Source organism: Hyperoodon ampullatus (genome assembly GCF_949752795.1).
Source record: "Hyperoodon ampullatus genome assembly, chromosome: 20".
In the NCBI taxonomy this organism is placed as follows: domain Eukaryota; kingdom Metazoa; phylum Chordata; class Mammalia; order Artiodactyla; family Ziphiidae; genus Hyperoodon; species Hyperoodon ampullatus.
In genome coordinates this window covers 9,335,689-9,358,410 of record NC_136933.1, presented here as the reverse complement: position 1 = coordinate 9,358,410, position 22,722 = coordinate 9,335,689, and the positions used below count along the sequence as shown (strand labels likewise).

At 39.9% G+C, this 22,722-nt stretch overlaps 1 protein-coding gene across 3 annotated transcripts in view; it reads left to right on the top strand.

The window, feature by feature from the left end:
- The window catches only part of UNC5D (unc-5 netrin receptor D), a gene marked incomplete at both ends in the record, with an annotated part of 603,454 nt that overhangs the window by 470,497 nt on the left and 110,235 nt on the right, over positions 1-22,722 (top strand). For 2 of the 3 annotated variants that reach the window (XM_079726834.1, XM_079726835.1), the window contains 3 exons: positions 18,091-18,271; positions 19,114-19,281; positions 21,054-21,218. In XM_079726834.1, the coding sequence (XP_079582960.1) occupies positions 18,091-18,271; positions 19,114-19,281; positions 21,054-21,218 (514 nt within the window). The remainder of the gene's footprint in view (positions 1-18,090; positions 18,272-19,113; positions 19,282-21,053; positions 21,219-22,722) is intronic. The other variant, XM_079726836.1, reaches the window with a different exon arrangement.

The window sequence follows — 22,722 nt, the reverse complement described above, 5'->3', positions numbered from 1 at the left end:
GCAGAGTAATTTTGGTTTTTGGTAAACATATGTCCATGAAGCAATAAGTAAGATGGAGAGGTAGATTTTTTAAGGCAAGTAAGCTGCTAAATATGTTATATACAGGCATTGTAAAGTGATAGAACAATGAAAGATAGGAGTGGAGAGAATTGCAGGCTAATCTCTACATTGTGTAGGAAACAAGTGTCTCCCCTAGTGATATTAATGGAATATTGTAAGCTCATTTTAGTACCAAAATTTAAATTAAAAAGGGAGGAGGGGGTTATGGAGTAAAACCTTTTAAAAAATCTCATTTTCAGCAAGTTTGAAAAAAAGTCACGAAGGCAATTTAGTTTATTTTTTAAACATTCCCTGTAGTGTTATGAAGACCAAACAACAGCTTTGAGCTAGTTCATAAAAACCAGCATGCACAGACAAGGAGGATAAACTGGATAGAAAATAAATAGGAAACTGTCCAATTTAATTGACCAGGCTGATTAAAACAAGAAACGTAAACACCATCCCCAAATGAGAAAATGTTGGATGTACAAAGTCACTTCTCTTTAGATTCCTCTTGGAATGTTTGTAATCCATGAAACTACTTATGTTATTTAAAAAATAAAAACAAATGAAAAACTCAGTTTTGTTAATGAAATTGTATAGTCAACTGAAGTTAAGTATGACATGTGAAAGTAACAATTTCATTTAAATTTCCCTCCATGGATTTGGAGGTTGGAGTTTTAACACAGTGACTCATTATCCGTGATCTGCACAGTGTGAGATTATGCAGAAATTAAGGAGTTGTCTAAAATAGCCGGGTAAAGACAGATGTGAAGATAGAATACGATATGGGACAGTCACTTAGTCTGCTAGCCATCTAGAAATGGATTGTTTTTCTAGTTAATGTATTAGTTTAGTAAAAGAAAGATGCAATTTAAGACAATTTGTTTCATCTCTCAGAGACCAGAAGTATTAGAAACCTTTTGAGGACAAATATTTGTTTGTTTAATGAAAATAGCTTTTTTCCTGCTTAAAAACATAATATAGATGGTAGAAAATAGGGTAATGTACATTATGGTAAAGTTAACGAACAACCTGTAAATCTCAGTGGCTTGAAAACAACAATTTTTTTTCTCTGTCACGTTACATGTCCATCGCCCCTCAGCTGGGTGCTCATGGACACTCCTACTGCAGTTCCAAGGTTAATGGGGTAGCCATTCTTCAAAACCCTATGAGCTGTTGTGGCAGAGGGAAAAGGAGAAAAGACAAGAGCATCTCAATGCAGAAAATTAAATACTCAGGCCTGGAATTGACAAAGTCACTTCTACTGACAACTCACTGGCCCAGAACTAGTCACATGACCCCACCAAACCAAAAAGGATTCTGGAAGTACAGCCATACTTGTAAAGGAGATGGCCAGATATATTTGGTGAATGGCTCATACTGAAAATTAAATCAATCTAGGAATCTATAAAAAAGAAAATTTTGATCACTGAAAATTCCAGTACCCAAGTAACAGTTGATGAACTGCCTTCAAGATAGTTATGAGTGTCTTTGAATGTAGAGGTAATAAAAATATAGTTTTATGATCTGCTTTTAACACTCAATTATGTCTCATGGAACTGCATCATTCTTTTGATGGTTGCATAGTATTCCACTGAGTAAATGTGCATAATTGATTTAATCTGTTAATGAATGTTTAGGTTGTTTACAGGTTCTTCATTTTTATAAACAAGGCTGTAATTAACATCTTAGTGCATATCTCTGGATTTTTACTGATGATTATTCAACTGCAACCAGTGGAAATTTACATTAGATGATATCAGTGTTTTCAGTTTGGGTAAAGATTGCAGCATTGTCCCACAAAAGGATGTACTAATTGTACTAATTTTTACTGTAACCTAAAGTCACTGAAAACATCTATTTCTTTACACTTTTGCCAAACCTATATAGTTTCACTATTTGCCAAAGTAATAGGCTAACAGTAATATCTCATTTTCATATTCATTATTAGAGCAGTTGAAAAACTTTTCATATGTTAGTCCTCCATTTGTATTTTTCTCCTCTAAATAATCTGCTTGAGTACGCAGCTCATTTTCTGTTGCAATGCTGGTTTTCTATTGATTTTAGCATGATCTTTATATATTAGAAACCAGGCTGGTATTCATTCAGTACATTCTGGTAGAACATAATAACCAACATCCGTTTCTATTGTATGGGCATCATGCTGCATAAGTTGCAAAATGTATTTACTATCTCCCTTGATTTTAGTATAATAATACTTTGTCAATACTTTGTCATATGTTGCAAACATTTTTTCATGTTTATCCATGTGTATGGCATCTTTTTGGTATATTGAACTTTTACACTTTAATAGTCTTTATGGCTTTGGCTTTTATATCATGCAAGAAATCCTTCTCCACTGTAAAATTACAAAAATATTCACCCATGCTTTTTCATGGTACTTTTGTGGCTTCATTTACTGTATTTTTAATATTTTATATGCCTGAGGTTTGTTTTGCTATAAGGAGTGAGCTAGAGATACCACTTTATTTTTCAAGTGGCCAATTAACTTTGGGGAAGTGAATATCGAGGAAACTGAACAGAGGGGGACATTGTAGGTTTATTATTTATTTACATTAAAAGTAACAAAGACGAGTGGAGTCCTTTTATTAACATGCTGTAGAAGGAGCTTCATGTTGAAATGGAGCCTGGGACTTGACATACACTCACCTTTTACTTCAGTGGTAATTTAAATCCATAAAATATTTTTCTCTCTCGATTTCCATGACACATACATTTCTACTTTCTCTCTTACCTCAATGTCATCAATGTATTTCTGCAGCCTCTTTTTCCTTTTTCTGCTACTTTTCTTCAGTGTTGTATCTTAAACTTTTTTTTCATCTTTCTGCATGATTTCATATATGCTATAGCGTTGGATACAAATTATCCTGAAGACTGGAGTAAGTATGACCAAAAAGTTGTTGACTATGTAAGTCTGGAGCTGAAGAGAGATCTGGGTTGAAGTTGTTTATTTCAGTTACTATATACATCTTAAGTTTAACTAAAGGCATCACTGAGTTAATTATTTGAGTACTTAGCCTATTTTGCGGCTGCCGTGGTTATTTGGTTTTTCTTTCTCTCTTTCTTTTGATTTCAGAATGTTCTTTTTATATTAGGAACCAAGGGGATATTCAGTCAGCAAGTATAAGTACACCATCCAAAAATGACCTTTTTACCTGGTGTTCTCTATATCAGTTACCCAAGTCAGATATATGAGTGCCAAATTTTGATTGCCCTCTCTTGAAATATTTTATCAAATCCACCACAAATTTCTATTCATTCTATTTTACCCCTTAACTTAATGTTAAGACTCTTTATTGTACAGACATACCTGATGTTATTGAGCTTCACCTTATTGCAAATAATACGTGGTTTTTTTGTTTTGTTTCATTTTTCTTTTTGCAAATTGCATGTTTGTGGCAATCCTGTATCATGAGATGATGGTTAGCATGTTTTAGCAATAAAATATCTTTTGGCTAAGGTGTGTACATTGTTTTCTTAGACATAATACTGTTGCACACCTAATAGACTACAGTATAATGTTAACATAACTTTGACATGCACTGGGAAACCAAAAAATTTGTGTGACTTGCTTTATTGTGAAATTTGCTTTATTGTGGTAGTCTGGAACCAAACCCTCAGTATATCCAAGGTATGCCTGTATACCCATCATAATTTCCAGTTCATCTCACCACAGTCACTCCCCAGGGTTATGGTCACAGCCTCCTAATGATCTTTCTGCTCCTCACTTTGCCTGCCCTGCCCCACCCCATATATTCTATACATCATATCCAGAGTCATCTTTTTAATGTGAAATTATTATGTCACCAACTGTCCAATCTTTTTCAGTGAATCCCTATTTTCAGATGATGAGATTCATATATTTTAATGTCAAATAGGTAAGGAAATCATCTATCACTTTCTGAATTCTGCAAGAAAAAATTCCAAAGCCAATTCCACCTGTCGAACTTGAAGCGTCTATGAAGCGTACAAAAATAAATGCTGTGTAGATGTCTAAATATAAGAGGCTGTAACTCAAGAAGGTCAGTGAACTAAACATAATTTGGGAATGTTCTTGGGCCCCCCCAAAATACTTCATGTTTGGATAGAGAAGATGCCAACACAGAGACAGAGCAGGTGTGGCCTGAGGCTACAAAGAGAGAACATGTGGCATCATAAAAACCAATGGAAGACACAATTCGAGAATGGTTCTCATTACCCCTGAGAGTCAAAGAAGAATACAAAACAGTTTGCACTGAATGTAGCAACATGGGGAACATCGGTGACGTCAGCAAGAGTAATTTCAATGAGTTGATGGGATGGAAGCCCGATTGAAATGTGATGATGAGGAGTAATTGCTAAAGAATTCAAGAGAGATGTCTGAAAAACAAGGAAGGGAAGGGTTTTGTGTTTGCTTACTTGTTTAAGTTGGCAGAATTTTGAGCATGTTCAAATATTTCAGCTCTTTCATGCTAGTTATTTTCCTAACTGTAAAGACGTAGTTAACAATGGCCACTTCACCAAGTGGTTTAAGATGTGAAAGAGCCTAGAATAGCCTCTGACATGTAGCAGTCTCTCTTCCCCTCTCTTCCTCTTACCCTGCTTCAGCTCCACTGGGCCTATCATCCTATGTAATAGTAAAACTCACTGCATGTAGTTACAGTAGAAATTCTTTTTTGTCTTTCTTACTAATCTGCAATCTCTTGAGTATCTCTTTTTCTTTAATTTTTTTATTGAAGTATAGTTGATTTACAAGGGTATGTTAGTTTCAGGTGTACTACAAAGTGATTCCGGGATACGTGTGTGTGTATATTCTTTTTCATATCCTTTTCCGTTATGTTATTACAAGATATCGAATATAGTTCCCTGTGCTGTACAGTAGGTCCTTGTTGGTTATCTATTTTATATATAGTCGTGTGTATCTGTTAGTCCCACTTCTAATGTATCCCTCCCGACACCCATTTGCCTTTTGGTAACTGTAGCTTTGTTTTCTATGTCTGTGAGTCTATTTCTGTTTTGTAAATAAGTTCATTTGTATCATTTTTTTAGATTCCACAAATAAGTGATATCATGATATTTTTCTTTATCTGACTGACTTCACTTAGTATGATAATCTCTAGGTCCATCCATGTTGCTGCAAATGGCATTATTTCATTCTTTTTTATGGCTGAGTAATATTCCTCTTTAGTGTGTGTCTTCCTATGTGCTGGGCACATTCTAGTATATATAAGCATAATCTTTTTTTTTTTTTCTTTTTCTTTTTTTTTGCGGTATGCGGGCCTCTCACTGTTGTGGCCTCTCCCGTTGCGGAGCACAGGCTCCGGACGCTCAGGCTCAGCGGCCATGGCTCACGGGCCCAGCCTCTCTGCGGCATGTGGGATCCTCCCGGACTGGGGCACGAACCCGTGTCCCCTGCATTGGCAGGTGGACCCTGAACCACTGCGCCACCAGGGAAGCCCTAAGCATAATCTTAACTGATTAAATTGAATTGCCTTTTCGGCCTTAAAATTAGGAGACTAAATCTGTTGCCTTCTGTACAAAATATGTTTGACTCTCCTGTACTCTTTCCAGGTTGGCAGTGATTAACAAGGCAGCAGGTTCTATTTATAACAGGAAAGCAACATGAAAACAACAGGAATAGTGGTGGGGTTACCTTTGCAAAACAGCAGCATTACATTTTTGCACAAAGAACTTTTGTTTGGAGCAGCTAATGACAGGCTTACTCACAGTTTTATTCCTAATCAACATTTTGGAGAGAACACAAGGGGTGATGTGAATTACTGTCTAAAATGTAAAAGCACTGTCTGAACCACTGATCTAGAGAAATCATCCATACAAGACTTCAGAGTCTGAATTTGGCTATTTTGCACTTGAGTTATTATACTAAGCACGACTTTTTTTTTTTTTTTTTTGTACAGCATGTATTTTTTTCCTCTTTCATGGTGGCTTTGTGTCTGTCAGCTAAAAGGAGACTTGTATGGAGTATACGGTCATCAAAGGGATGAAAGGTGAATGAGCATAGAGCCTTTTTTTTAAGCACCATTAACTCAGTGGTATATACCTGGGCTGTAGATGCACTTTGCTGATTTCATTTTGAAAATGCTGTAAGCTGGGCTCTGATAATTGCCTTCTGTAATTGGAACAAATTTATGATTATGCTAATTCATTCTCAGCCACCCAATATATGGAAGCTGAGCTCATCCATATCTGTCTCTGCATTTCCTTTGTAGATCATTACATGATTAGCCTTTCAATGTAGCTGATAGAAACATTTTTATTCTGAACAGATCTGGTTTCTCCAATGGTTTGTGTGTATGCACGTGTCAGTGATATGTGTTTGCATTTCTGTATCTAATCGTATGTAACTCAAGATACCAGCTTTTAAAAACCAGTTATGATATGAACATTTTGAGTCTTTAATCCTTACTAAGATGGCTATTTTCTCAGCACTTGAGTATATGTTACCTGGTTGTAAGGAACAAAAAAAGGGAACTGTTAATTAATATCCCCTCACTACCGCTTTAAAACCTGATTTACATACCAGCAATTATGGGAGGAAATGTGAATGCAGAAACTATTTTGAGTCTCTCTGAAAGCCAACTCTTTGTAACGTTGTTAGAGTTCTTCCCATCCTAAAATAATCCCTTAAAATGAAGAGGCACATGATACTACGTTTTAGGTCACTCCTTGGGATATCCAATCCAATTCAAAGCTTGAGAAGCTTTGGAAGCATCTCCTAGGGGTTGCTTTATCAAAGATTCAAAAACCAGCATTCCTTTTCCCATAGCAGATGGGAATGAGCAAAGGTAGAATTAGCAAAGAGCAGGATCCACTGCACTAGGGAAAGCACAGCTGAAAAATTAATGGTGGCAGACACCCTCCCTTACAGATCGTCTTTTGATTGCAAATCTCTCCCTATTTTTGTATTTATGCTTCATCTGTTCAGTGTTGTCTTTTCCCTCTCATCATCATTCTTGTAAATGCTTTACATTAATGTAAACGTGTCTCATTTTTCACTCATGACAATGTTACAGTTTCAGTAAACAGTTGATCAGGGTGTTTACTTTCCGAGACCATTTACCTGTCAAAATGAATTTAAAAAAAAAAAATGAGGCTGCACCTGACTTTCATAACGGAAATGGGGAAGTTAAAGGACAACACTGATCTGACAAGAGGTATACAATGTCAGAACATAAAGTTCCATAATCGGAATTCAGGCTTCTACAAAGGAACTCCTGTCTGTCATTTTCAGCATCCGTGAGTGTGATTCTGTCTGTGATCATTAGGTTTCTCTAGTTTGCCTGGTTCTGCAGCTGTGGCTTCACAATTAAGCTGAATTTCTGCTTCCTTTTGTGATGCATAATCAGATAAGTGGAGCTAAATGTCAGCAACTGCAGTATAGGTGGCTTTAAAGTCAATCTATCCAGTCTGGAAAGAAAAGGAAGACAAAAGGAGAAACAAGAGAGTACTGTTATAAATAACTTGAAGGAAATATTATCAAGGAGAGCAGAGAGGACAGATGACATGTAATCTGAAAGTAGCAAAACAAGTGATGGCCTAAACTAACATGAGAAGATAATTTGCTCCGTTCTGAGTAGAGGCATGTCACTCTATTGCAATAGTTAAGTCCCAGTTAAGAGTTACTTTAGAATGCCGAGCCAAGTCATGGGAAATATTAAGGGGTGGCCCTTCATGTGGTCAATAAGAGACAAGAAAATGGCTGATGTTTTGTTGTTGTTGTTGTTGTTGTTTTTGGTATGCGGGCCTCTCACTGTTGTGGCCTCTCCCGTTGCGGAGCACAGGCTCCAGACGCGCAGGCTCAGCGGCCATGGCTCACGGGCCCAGCTGCTCCGCGGCAAGCTGCTCCGCGGCACGTGGGATCCTCCCAGACCAGCGCACGAACCCGTGTCCCCTGCATCGGCAGGCGGAGTCTCAACCACTGCACCACCAGGGAAGCCCACGGCTGATGTTTTGTGGCAGGAAAATGACTTGAACGCTACCAGTTCTAGTTCTACCATTTTCCAAGTACGTTGCCTTCGGTGAATCATGTAATCTGTAAAATGGGAAGGATGAGATTTTCTTTGCCTGCCTTGGGGTTCTTGTGAGGATCAAATGAGATAAAGTATTGTATAGCAATGTGTTCATCTGAGAGTGTAAAGACAGTGATCAGTATCTCTGTGGGTTCCTTTGCCTTTTCTTCGTGATCATAAGATGCCTGCCCTAGCTTCACAATCACATCCGTGCCCAACCAGGTAAAAGGCCAGAAATACCTACCCCTTTTCTCAGGAAGGCAAATGATTTCCTGTAAGTCACCCAATAGACTTCGATACAATTGGCCTTCTTGAGTATTTTAAGACTGCAGGCTGTCATCACAAAGATTTCATGGACTACTTGTTCCATTCATTTCTGCCCATTGCTCAAAAGCAAAATCAAACACCAGATAACTTGGTGAGGGCTACCATAACTTCTAATGAGCTACACAGGGACAAATATTAAGTTTGAATAATTTTTTGATGTTAAAATAGTCTGGTCACATTCTGAACATCCTGACATGCTAATATAATATAACCAAAATGTGTGCATTCAAATGAGAGCTGGCCTTTAAATCAACCCTCTGGGAGGCAATATACTTCTTCAACAGTGTTGCTTTTGTCATGATATTTTGTGCACCCCGTCCTTAGGAATGATTGTAAAATCCCCAAATACGTTTTCAAAATTATGTTTAATGTAATTTTGCAAATGGCACAGGGTCATTCCACCCAAAGCTGGCAAATGATATGGTTGACTAAACACTGGTTAAAAGCAAGACTTGGAGTGTCTTCCCGGGCGGTCCAGTGGTTAAGACTCTGCGCTTCCAATGCAGGGGGTGCGGGCTCCATCGCTGGTCAGGAAACTAAGATCCCACATGCCGTGAAGTTTGGCCAAAAAAAAAAAAAAGAAAAACCAAGACTTGGAGTTGAAACTTGGATTCAAATTCTGGCTCTACCGTTAACTATATATAATATATGACTTTGGGCAAAGTACTTAATATCTTTGTTTTTTTATTTGCAAAATGGGAGTGATGAAAATGGTGTCGACCTCATAGGGACATTTGAAGAGTGAAATTAATTAACAGATGTACAGTGTTTAAAAGAGTACTTGACACATAGTGAGTACACAAGAAATGCTAGGTCTCATTTTTTAGACTGGGAAATACTCATTTGATCAAATTTCATGATGTGACTTTAAGTAAATAAGAAACATTGGTTAGACTAATGTCCTAGGGTGTGGAAGTCAGGGGCTTCTCCAGGGTCCTGTGGAGCCCCATCTTTACTTCTCCCTGGTCCCCTCCTCCCCACCCCTGTGTCCTTGTGTACCATCTCTGGTTAGCCCCCAACAGCTAGAATGCATGCCACAGCCTTCTCTTGTTTTCCCACAGAAATCCAGTCACACTTGTTATTTGGTAAGGTGGTAACTTTACAAAAATGTCTGAGAGGTTATGTAGGGAACAACCATGTTGTGAATGGTGACTTTCCAGTGTTTCCCTGGCTTGACCTCTCTCGTACACCCTAGTGTAGCCCTGTCTCTCCACCCTGTCCTATCAGACAAGGTTGCCTTCCCAAGGCATTCTTAGCTGTAGTGAGGAGAAAAAGCATTTATTACTCTTACATAGCGCATATCTTGAGCAAATACATGAAATTCAACATGAGACCCTATTTAGCCATTATGAAATATTAGTGGTTCCCAGATTATAGTTAAGAACAACCATGCTAAAAATGTCTCTCTTCTAGATCATATCTATGCTTAATCCTGGAATTTAAAGCAAAGAATAATATCCCCTCCCTTGGTCCAACCCCTAAAATGCAGTTTGAAGTTGTATTGTATGTGTGTATGTATATCACACCAGTCTCTAACCTTGCAGGTATATCCATTTGGGCTAAAAAATTTATTCAACAGGTGCCATTGCATATCCTCAGAAGAAGGTTCTGTGCAAGATATAGGAACATTTTAAAATACTGTTTTTGTTCTTAAGGAGCTTGCCACTGAGTTGTGCAAGAAGAAAATGACCCCAAGCAATGAGTAGATGAATTGAAAAGCTTCTAAAGTCGGAAATCTGAGGTTACATCTTTAATATATATGAGCAACTCAATTTTATATTTCATCTAGCAAATCCCAAGAGGACTGGAATTGGGGGTGGGGGAGATAAGAACACTTGGTAGATGATACCAACAAATGGCCTCCATTAGCATTTTCTGTGGGATACAGAGGAGAGAGAGAGTTCCAGCTTGATACTATCTAGAATTCAAAAGACCACAGGCTTGGGATCCTGCATGGGAAGAGAGCTGGCCTATTAAAGTGGCTTTCTCTTTCTCCTCTAGCTTTTACATTCCTAAATGATTAATGACAGCACTCACCTTCTCATGCTCTTATGGATTATTAAGAACAAGAACAGGAGCATTAGAACCTGACATGCTGTCTGATGGAAATAAACCTTTAGGTGTAGAGTTTATGTGTATACCTGCACAGGACGTCTTTGACAAAAGGTCAGAAGAAGCGAAATGTCAGGACTCATGCAGAGATTTTCAAATCTAACCCATGTCTCAGATAAGATGATCTCCCATGAAGCATCGCTCTTCCAAAGGAGGCTGCCTCCCATCCAATTACACCATGCTGCCTATTGTTGAGGAAATCTACAGGGTTGTCAATTACATACCTTCTGTCCCCAGCTAACCAGAATGACTGAGCAGGAACCTGCTGTTGGGCATGAAATCTAATTGTCTTTGATGGTCTGCTTTTCCAGATTTGTTTATAAACTGGAAAAATCTACAAATTGCAGACCATCTGCACATAACACTATGCTAATGAACTCATGCATCTTGAAAATCCATTAGCTCATTACCTCTAAGTAGCTGGTTACTTCCCACACTCCTAACTGGGATTATCCATCTAAGCTAAATGAGTAGAAACCACATGAAGAATTCTTTTCCTCTCAGGGCGTGAATGCCTCCCATGACATTCCAGAAAGTTAAGCCTCTCCGTCAAAGAGATGACCTGTTAGTATGAGGTCATTTGGATCAGTGATAAAAAAAAAAAAAAGTCCCTTAGCCTCAGGTGATCACTGTATGGATCCCATAATGCTAATTTGAAAATGTGAATTGCTTTTGTTAAGAGCTTAATGGGGGCTTTCCAGTATTGACAACCTCTTATAAAATCATTTCTGAACTCAGTATTCATGCCCTTATGATACTTGTAGGATACTGTATATAAGTTCATCTTAGGTGCTTGACATGAGAAAGCATTGAGAATGGGCCCTGATACCTATGAACCGGAACATTCTAGGATGATGGGGGAAGCAGACTTACCGAAAGGAATTAACTTCAGTGAAGGACATTGAGCTCCTCTTTGTGATAACATTCACAAAGGGCCAGAAAGCTGTTGTGTTGTAGTATTTGGAGAAGAAGGGAGTTCATGGATATGTTTTGTTTGACCCTCACAATATATTTTGTAATATATGAGCCATCATGTTAGAATCAAGAAATAGTACATGAAAATACACAGCTGTGGCTTCTCAAGAAAGATGGAAGGATCTGGTTAACTGGTCACAGTAGTGTGAACCCAACTGGTGGCTGCATATTTATTTGCACAAACCATGGAATCTACATTTTTGTCATTATCAGCACCAGGTCCCCGTACATCCTGATATTGAAGCTACATACTCCGTAAATGTGAAGACCACTGTGATACATTAAAAGCAACAGAAATTTTAAAGCAAAAATGAGTTCACGGTCATTTTTCATTACACTATCATTAATTTTTAAAAATACTCTTGTCTCTGTCTAAAGTGGGGAAACAAAAGGAGAAAGAAAATAACATTTTTTAAGAAAACTGAGCGTGAGCTCATTCCTTCGTGGGCATGAAGAATAGCCCCTTGTCTTTAGCATGCAAGCAACGCACGTGGATGTTTGCCCCCAGCTCCGCTTCAGTAGTTTACGTTACCTCCCTGGCCCCCAGGAACATTCTAGTTTGCAACTGCTGCTGTAGGAATGCTTTTTTTCTATTATTTATTAAACTATTCTACATTAGGAGCACTTAGCTCATCAAAAGTGTTTTAACATTTCTCTAAGTGACAAAAGCATAAATCGAAGAGCAATTTGTCACTTTTATAAGGCCAGAAAATACCAAACTGATTTTCTCATAAAGATCCTGCCATCAGTTAAATGGATAAACTATTAGTTTACAAATAAAAAACAGCCCCGCAGTTAGGTGTCTCCTAATGTGCCGATTGTTTATAGACATAATTGGGTTGATGGACCTGAGTCATGACAGCGTGAACACCAAGTAGACCAGAATGTGTATGTACCTGGGATACCTCATTCATCCTGTGTTGATGGTTTTCAAGCTATGATCTGGGGAGACCAAGTAGCAGACCATTGTACGTGTTCATAGTACACATGTAGGTGGGTGGCGGTAGATTGTATGGCAGGGTCAGCTTATATGATGGTACACGTTCGCTGAACATCTCCATTGGGCATGATAGACATAGGGAAGAAGGATGTGAATTACCTTTCCTGGAATTTTACAAACAGTGGCCCTGGGTGTGGGCCATTGCAGCTTAGGGCCCCTCATTTCTGTGACTCCAATACCCTCACTTCTGCACCTGTTGTAAGAGCTTTCCTTATTTATCTGTTTTTCACTTGGGGCTTTCTGAAAAGCTTCATTTTTACTTATTTATTTAATTTATTCATTGAAGTATAGTTGATTTATAATGTGTTAGTTTCAGGTATACAGCAAAGTGATTCAGATATATATATATATATTCTTTTTTAGATTATTTTCCCTTACAGGTTATTACAAAATATTGAGTAGAGTTCCCTGTGCTATACAGTAGGTCCTTGTTAGTTATCTATTTTATATATAGTAGTGTGTATGTGTTAATCCCAAACTCCTAATTTATTGCTCTCCCACCCTTTCCCCTTTGGTAAACATAAGTCTGTTTTCTATGTCTGTAGGTCTATTTCTGCTTTGTATATAAGTTCATTTGTATCATTTTTTTACATTCCATATATAAGCGATATCATATGATACATATCGTATATATCCTATGATCACATAAGCTTTAAACTGAGGAAGCAGTCTATGGTTAAATATAAATTTGAATACCACTGTGCTACATAAGTGAAGGAGTTTTTTTAAGCTAAAGTGATTTTTTTTCAGATTACTAAATACTTTTTCCTTGAATGTTCCACAATTAACCACCAAGAAGAAAAACAACAGTTACTCCAAGTCTTCTCTTAAAAACCTCTGCAAACGTATTGCATTTTCTTCCAACCATTTTTTAAGTGTATGTATGTTTGTGATTTCTTTTTTTTGTTGCTTTTACAAATTTATGATAACAATGAGCATACTTTTGCATTTTGACTCTTCCATATATTATGAGCATTTTCAGTGTTTTCACTAGTTGAAATCAAGACTTTTAGTGCTATATAATATTTTATTACTGAATCATTTATTTAAACAAAGGTCTGTTACTTGGCCTGTAGCTTTGGCATACTTTTTTTTTCTTTCATTCTTTTTTGCTACAAAAAACTAGTTTATTTTGTTTAAATCCTTGTTTGTAGCCCTAATAATTTCCTTTGGTAAATTCCTGGGATCACAATTACAAGGCTTTTACTATCTTTAAGCCTATTAGATGGAGATAATATTAGGAAGAAAATTAAAGCAGGACACCGGGAGTGAAGGGGCCTTGCTATACTAGAAAGGATTGTTCGGCAAGACCTCTCTAAGGAGGAAATATTTGATTAGAGACCTGAATGAAAAGAGGGTTGAACCATAGGATACTTGCAGGAAAGGGCTTCTGGGTGGAGGGATCAGCAGGTGTTAAGGTCCTGATGTTGGAACTGGCTTTGAGTTTTCTTGAACAGGAAGGAGTCCAGTAGGGCTGGAGTAGACTGTGCAGAGGTTACTTAGGGAATCTAAGATGGGGAATTAACTCTGGGCCAGACCAAGATGGGCTTTGTTAGCCATGGTAAGGATTTGCAATTTTGTTCTTAGTGGGGTTCAAGGCTGTTGAAGGATTTGGACCCAGAAAGTGATATTACCTGATCCCTTTGTGGAGAATCAACTGTAGAGGCAGGAATGGAAGCACCAGACAGACCAGGTAGTTAAGAGGCTATTAGTGTCGTCCTAGAAAGGAGATAATCGTAGAACAGCAATAACAGAAATGCCCCATGCTCTGTAAGTTCAGCAAAAAAAAAAAAAAAAACTATATGTATGTGTGTGTCTGTGTATGCTTGTGTAATTTTAATCTTTGCTCTTTGGGTAGGAAAAATGTCATTATATTGTTGTTGAATTTTTTTATTAGTGGTATAGAATATTTATTCAATTGTTTAATTAGCATGTGTTTTTTCTGTCTTATCTTGGATGGCATTTTATCATCAACTGATATGAGAGCTTGAGTGATTCAGATCAGTATCCCTCAGATCATCATATTATTATTGTTTTATATATCAAATTTCTGGCAAATATCTTCCTAGTTTGTTGCCCACTTAATTTGGTGTATGATGTATTTTTATATAAGTTTTCAATTTGAAACCAGACCTCTACTTGATGATTGTGGCTTTAATTTTCTCTGGGCCAAGATTTGTTTAGGAAAGCTTTCTTTGATTTCCAGGTGCTGGGACTCCTTTTCTGTTTCCAGGGTCACTGCCCCCAGGGCTCTTTCTGGTTATTTCCTCACTAGGAATTATTTACTTATGGACCATGACCAGACTTTCCCAACTTCCTGACCAGCTGTTTTGGGGGAAAGTATGGAATAAGAAGGTGACTTCAGGTGGAGACAGGAGAGAACGGCTTTGTAGGTGCTAGAAGTAACAAGGATGGGAAATTAATAATCAGAAAGTCAGGCAATTTACACTCCGAATTTCTGGACCAGGAGGAGAGTGGAGTGGAACCAAAGCTCCTCAGACTCTCAGACTTACTTTACGCTGACCAATTTGTTCTTTCCAGTGACACAACAGTGATGGTGGTTTAAAAAATCAGTCCTGGGCTTCCCTGGTGGCGCAGTGGTTGAGAGTCCGCCTGCCGATGCAGGGGACACGGGTTCGTGCCCCGGTCCGGGAAGATCCCACATGCCGCGGAGCGGCTGGGCCGGTGAGCCATGGCCGCTGAGCCTGCGCGTCCGGAGCCCGTGCTCCGCAACGGGAGAGGCCACAACAGTGAGAGGCCCGCGTACCGCAAAAAAAAAAAAAAAAAAAAATCGAATCCTATTGGCTTTACAGTGTTTCATCCCACATACTGGTGACAGCTCTTATTTTCTGGTGGTGATGTGGATTTAACTTCTTTGTTTCCATCTTGTCCATTAAAAGTAAGATCCATGAAAGAAGAGGCTATGCTGGTTTTTTCTATCTCACTTTACTCAACTCTCAGGACGACCTCCAGTGTTCAGTAAAGGTTGGAATATTTGTCAGATGAATGAATGAATGGTTGGAAAATATGCAGTGTTAGTGGGGAGTGAAGGATATTTTGTCATGGGCTGGTGGTCAGATGTGTTTTAAAATTGGCTCCACTGTCCTGCTTTGTTAAACAGAGCAGTGCTTTTGGGCTCTGGGTCATCATTAGTTCTTAAACCACCAGGCTGGCACATGGTGATGCCTTGAGGAACTCCTGGGGTTGGTAGTCAGGCTTGCTTCCTTACTTTGCGGTCCTGTACCATGTTGTTTTTTCAGCTCTTCATCGTGTTTTAAAGCAATTCTCAGATCTCTTTTGGTTATTTTGGCATCATTTTCTCTTCTAAAAATCGACCTCATCTAGGTTAGATTTTGGATGGCTGATGACTTTTAGTATTCTATACTCTCATTAATGGGATGGTACTTGGGATAAATATTGAAAGATCGTTATAGGTTTTCTTCTTATAAATCTCTTTTTTTTTTTTTTTTTTGCGGTACGCGGGCCTCTCACTGTTGTGGCCTCTCCCATTGCGGAGCACAGGCTCCGGACGCGCAGGCTCAGCGGCCATGGCTCACGGGCCCAGCCGCTCCGCGGCATGTGGGATCCTCCCAGACCGGGGCACGAACCCGTGTCCCCTGCATTGGCAGGCGGACTCTCAACCACTGCGCCACCAGGGAAGCCCTAAATCTCTTTTTAAAAAAATTTTTTTTTTAATTTATTTTTGGCTGTGTTCAGTCTTCATTGCTGCACACAGGCTTTCTCTAGCTGTGGCAAGCGGGGGCTACTCTTCGTTGTGGTGTGTGGGCTTCTCATTGCAGTGGCTTCTCTTGTTGTAGATCATGGGCTCTAGGCTCACGGGCTTCAGTAGTTGTGGCACGCAGGCTCAGTAGTTGTGGCTCGCGGGCTCTAGAGCGCAGGCTCAGGAGTTGTGGCAGTTGCGGGCTTAGTTGCTCCGCAGCATGTGGGATCTCCCCGGACTAGGGCTCGAACCTGTGTCTCCTGCATTCACAGGCAGATTCTTAACCACTACACCACCAGGGAAGTCCCCAATAAATCCCTTTTTATAGAAGCCAAAAATATTTATTAGACCAAATTGCTGTCTAACAGACGTTACTTGATTATTGGCAATAAATTAGAATTCTTTAGATATAAACATGAAATGAGCTAACTAAAGCCAACTTTCAATTATCTATGCTAGTGGTGGGCAGGGAAGGTATGGTGAAAAGAACCCAGATGCGTGTGCTTCCATGTGGTGTCTTTTTGTTGTAGTCATTGCTGTTGCTTTTTGTGTTGAATTACCATTTTGGGGGGGTTTTTTTGGTTTTGTTTTGCGGTACGCGGGCCTCTCACTGTTGTGGCCTCTCCCGCTGCAGAGCACAGGCTCCAGACGCGCAGGCTCAGCGGCCATGGCTCACGGGCCCAGCCGCTCCGCAGCATGTGGGATCTTCCCGGACCAGGGCACGAACCCGTGTCCCCTGCATTGGCAGGTGGACTCTCAACCACTGCGCCACCAGGGAAGCCCTGAATTACCGTTTTGATGTGTCTGTTAAATTCCTGTGTATAACACATACTGATAACTAGAGCTAAATGGTTATTGTCAAACAAGAGCTGCATCTGGTGCTACCAAGATGTCATGAGAGAGTGGAGACATTGTTTAGATGTGGAAGCAAAGGACAAAATGGGGAAGGAATGCAGTTAGGTCTGGGAAGACTGGTCTGCTTGATGAAATAAGAGATGTAGGGATGGTGCACCCCAGCTGTGGGGAGGATGAGGATCCAGGGAGCAGAAGGTCTCATCTGGGTCTTCCTCAGGTGTCCAAGGAAAGAGAACTTTGGACCAAGGATAGGATTAGGGTGGAGATGGAAGGAGGGAAATAGGTTCTGTAGGAGCAAGCTAGAGAAAACAAACCAAAGATGGACTAGCCTATGCTCAGAGGATGTAAAAAGTGAGCTCCTTTGGAAGGGAGACTGAGGCTTAGATGTCTGGGGTGCCTGATCCAACCTAAATGTCTGCTGAATCACTGAAGTAGTAACATAAATGATCACCAAAGAAACATATCCCCAAACCCAGGGAATATTGAGGTCTGAGTTTCATTTATGTGCCTATGATTACCCAAATCTGTGTTACATTGGCCTTTAGACATCATCGCACCTTTATTAAAATGTGTTTAAATGGAAACATATTGACTTCAAACCCTGTCTGACAACATAATGTCCTCTCTGCACCAATTACAAATTCTACATATATGTGTTGATTTTTCTGAGCTCCATTTTGGGCCAGTTATTAAAATATCATCATCATCGTCGTCAGAGTTGTAACACAATGAAATATAATGAAATGACCTAATTACAGTCTTTCCTCTCTCCCACTGCATTTTTAGAAAATAGGTCAAAGTCAATAGGATATTTAGGTTATTTTCTGGCCTCCAGTTTATTAGCTTGAGTGTTCATGTCCTGAGTATACCAAAAAGAATGGGATATGGAATAAAGATTTTTAAAAATCATTGTTGCTACTCTGTATGTTAGGTACAGCTCTCTCCCATATGCCCTAACTGCTCATCTTCCAACTCCAGGAAAGTTCTTTTTTTTTTAATGAGTTATAAACATTGCTGTCTCCTGATAGGTGGAATGGCTGAAAAACGAGGAGCCCATTGACTCTGAACAAGATGAGAACATTGACACCAGGGCAGACCACAACCTTATCATCCGGCAGGCGCGGCTCTCGGACTCCGGAAATTATACATGCATGGCGGCCAACATCGTAGCCAAGAGGAGGAGCCTGTCAGCCACAGTGGTGGTTTATGGTAAGACCAGCCCAAAGGCCAGGAATGGATAGATAGGACAGGAAGCAGAGAGGTAGAGGGGGGTGCATTTCATTAAATCTTTCAGTGTTTAGAACAGAAAGGACTTTGGGGGTTATCCATTATAGCGTTCTCTCCTGCCTTACCCCTTTGACAGGTGAAGGCAGATGCCTGTTTCTCTTTCATCCAGAATTGGACTTCTGGAGATAGTCAGCGACATTTTGGATCTCTTTTCAAAATAATTTAAAAAGTTGTTTGTTTTCTTCCATTTTGTTTATATTTGAAACGAAAGGAGGTGGGCAACTTCTGCTTCCCACTCTTCGCAAACCCAACACCCACACCCCCATCTTCCCCAGACCTGCTGTTGGCACCTCCTCTCCTGGCATATGAAATCCACCAAAAACAAACATGACTATTTGCTGAATATCTCAGGTATTGTATAAATGCAATTCCCAGCTATTGAAGTAAAGGCACTCCCTTCCACAATAGAAGAGCCCTGGGATTTATTTTTGAAGCCCTTAAAGTTAATAGAAATTCAAATGCTGATATTTTCTTCTCATACTCTGGATTTTCAAGTGCTTTAGAGATATGTTGATGAGTTCTTCCTATGGTTCATCATTTCCTTGCAATGCAAATTCTCTGCATCCCTCCTGTATCAGAAGAGTAGACTGAGGGGTGGAGACTAGATCAGCCCCACTGTTGCCTCACGATGGGGCAGCCGGTGAGGGTCCCCGCCAGTCTCTTGGTACTCAACTCACAACACCTGGCAAGTGGCTTGCACATAGTAGGCAATCAGTAAATACCTCTTTCCTTTTTTTTCTCCCCTCCCCGTTTTTCTCTCTCAGTGAATGGAGGCTGGTCTTCCTGGACAGAGTGGTCAGCCTGCAATGTTCGCTGTGGTAGAGGATGGCAGAAACGTTCCCGGACCTGCACCAACCCAGCTCCTCTCAATGGTGGAGCCTTTTGTGAGGGAATGTCAGTGCAGAAAATAACCTGCACTTCTCTTTGTCCTGGTGAGATATATGTAGATTCCCTTTTCCCTTCGGATCCACCAACATTATTGGGCTGGTGTGAAGCTTTCAGTAGAACCTTCCTTTCGAAAGTTACCACCTTCCAAGTTCTTTGAGTGGAGCCTTTGTCCAAAGTGCTAATGTGGAACTCATTGTAATAGCAAGAACATGGGTGAAATACCTCTGTTTGGGGGCATAATTTTTTTCTTAATACTCACATGACCCTAGACACTCACCATCAATAAGCCAAATGTTTTGACGTATTTTTATACTACCAGTGTTTGATTGGGCTAAGCCATCCCCTTCTCTCCTTGGGTTCTCCCATGTTGTAGCATTCATCTGTATAATAGGGATTAAGTGAGTTGTCTGTGAGCACAAAACAGGTACCAAATCCTTGACCTTTTATCATCAGTCACCAGTCAACTAACCTCATCAGTTCTACCTTTGTATTTATTGGCAATATAATTGGCAGAGATTGTAACACAGCAGTTTCCATTTCGAATTTGGGCTCTGCTTGCCTTCCTCTCTGAATAGAGAGAGGCTTCATTTACCAAATATGGCTTTTATGAGTTCTTTTGCTCATCTTATTGGCTCTCACCCAATTTATACAATGAGGAGTAGCGGAGATGGAAGATGACTTTCTGAATGAAAAGCATATCCTCCCACTGAGAAATGAATTGATCCTGGGTCTCACATGCATGATCAAACATTAGCTCCAAGGACACTGGACCAGAGACTCGTGTCTTTAAAATTGCGAGTCTAGTTCCACTCAGAGCGAAGGCCAGGCTCTCACCAGCAGCATATGCTTGGAGCTTTGTTTTGAATTTGTATTCAATATACATTTATTGAGTGCTTACTATGTGCCAGGTACTGTGCAAGATACATGTATACATGTAATGTCACTTAGCTCTGTGTTGTGATTTTTATGACCCCCAGTTGACAGAAATAGTGAAGTCAGGCTAAGTGCTTGCTTAGGGTTGCTCCACCAAGAAGTTGACAGAACCAAGATAAGGACTCAGACATTTTGCTTCAAGTTCAGTATTTGTATTTTACCCTGCTCTTGACTAGCTGCTCTAGATTAAAAATGGCAGTGTCTTCAGTAACCCACATAAGCATGGTTGGCCTATTCCTGGGAGATAGTGGGACACTTGTCTCCAACAGCTGCCATAATCTCTAGGGTGGTTTTCTAGGGGAATTAGATTCAGTTTGTTCGTTTCTACATACAGCAGCAATGCACGACCCAAGAAATTCTATTTGTGTAAGTCTTGGCATCTTGGGGTTTGGCTGACCTGTTTTAGTTTAATACTGTCAGTATATATGGGTTTAACTTTTTATTATTGAGGGGCTTTTAGGACTTGAAGAGCATTTATTCTACTCTCTGTTCTAAACTATCAACCCACAAGGAAGCAGTGATTACCAGTGGTTCCTGCACATAGTGTATCTGTCCATCTAAGATGCATTTGGGCATGAAAGATGGGGAAAGAATGGATAATAACATTATTAGCTAACCCAAGGGCACGGGTAATTCAAATATTTGCCCAAATTCAGTAAATTAGTCTCATCCTGAAATAGCAAGAGAATTACGCCACTGCTTTTGTTAGCCTGTCTCTTTAGGAAAGAAACCACGGAGAGAAGATAAACACATATATTATTTTGTTTTGTGGTGGTGGTGACGGTTTAAAATCCAGCTCTAAGAACAACAGTGGCCCTGGGGTGAGTCTCCCGACAGCTGCCAGATTCATTCTAACGATGGTTCCCTCTGTTTTCCTTTGAAGTGGACGGGAGCTGGGAGGTGTGGGGTGAGTGGTCAGTCTGCAGCCCGGAGTGCGAGCATCTGCGGATCCGAGAGTGCACAGCCCCGGCCCCAAGAAACGGGGGCAAATTCTGTGAAGGCCTAAGCCAAGAATCCGAGAACTGCACAGATGGTCTCTGCATCCTAGGTAACACCTTCTGTTGCACATCTTCTGTGTCTGTCCAGCATAGGAAAAGAAATGCAATGACCGTTAATTCGGTGAAATAAGTTCACAGAAAACAAAATCTCCCAGAGCAAAGAGAATATGGGTGAAAAGTGTCGAAAAGTAGACAAAGAGATGTTTAGTAGAGATGGGGTCATTTTTAAATTTTTTTTATTTTATTTATTTTTTGTGTGTGGTACGTGGGCCTCTCACTGCTGTGGCCTCTTCCATTGTGGAGCACAGGCTCCAGACGTGCAGGCTCAGCAGCCATGGCTCACGGGCCCAGCCGCTCCGTGGCATGTGGGATCCTCCCGGACCGGGGCACGAACCCGTGTCCCCTGCATCATCAGGCGGACTCTCAACCACTGCGCCACTAGGGAAGCCCTGATATGGGGTCATTTTAAACATCGTTATCACTGTCAGTTCCACAAATGCGTATATTTATGATGGACGTAACCAGATATGATTTGAAGATACATGATGAAAGAAAATGAGTTAGACTTTTGAGCTTAGCAAGTCTTTTCTTTTAGGGGCCAGCATTTTTAGGTTTGGTGAAATTCTGATACGGATCACCATATGCTTGTATTTGTCCCAGGAATTTTACAGCACTATAAAGTGTTTCATGATCCTCAGAGACCATGGTTCTGGGACAAAGGGATGTGTTGTGACTGTTACCTTACAAAGGGGGGGAAAATATGGCACTGAGGAGGTGGGTGGGTTTTGTATCAAATTGGTCTGGCAAGGCAGGAAATAGAATGCTCATTTCAGAACTCCCAAGCCTTTGCTTTATTCTTGAGATTACATTACAGCCATCTTCAAGGGACTGTCTGCCTGGGTATGAAAGTATGGGAGGGTCAAATAGAGCCACATAGAGATTGGTTTTAATTTGGTGCTGTCCTTTACTAGCTTTGTGATCTTGGGCAAGTCACTTAGCTGCTTAACTTCTCTGACTGTAAGTACCAAAAAAGTACCTATTTTTGGTTATTGTCAAGGCTCAGTGATAAAATAATGTATTTGAATATTTCATGGAACAGAATAGGTGCTCAGTAAATATCAATTCCTTCTCTACTTGCCCACTCAGATGTGCTAAGGTGTATTGATTTTTCTTAGATCCGTCAAAAACAGGAGATTCAGGGTATACCTGTTCTCTAGAACCAGGTTGCCTTCTTCGAAAATATCCAGCAAGAAAGAAACAGTGTAGTTCAATAGTTTGTCATCTTTTCAGGAATACATGTCCTTTTTATTTGGGAAGATTATGGTATGCAGGAAACATCCAAGTTGCATTTATTTTTCTGTATCAATATGACTAGCTATGCTTGAAAGCAAGCCTCTACAAACAGTTGTATTTTCAAGATAAGTCTAAATGGTTAATACATTGAAACATTGAAAGAAGCACTTTCTCATAGCCCGTAGTTCCTTTGTTTGCTGGTACTAGTACTGAGTAGCCTGTGTGTGTCAGATACAATACAAGGGTCTGTAATTAAAGGGG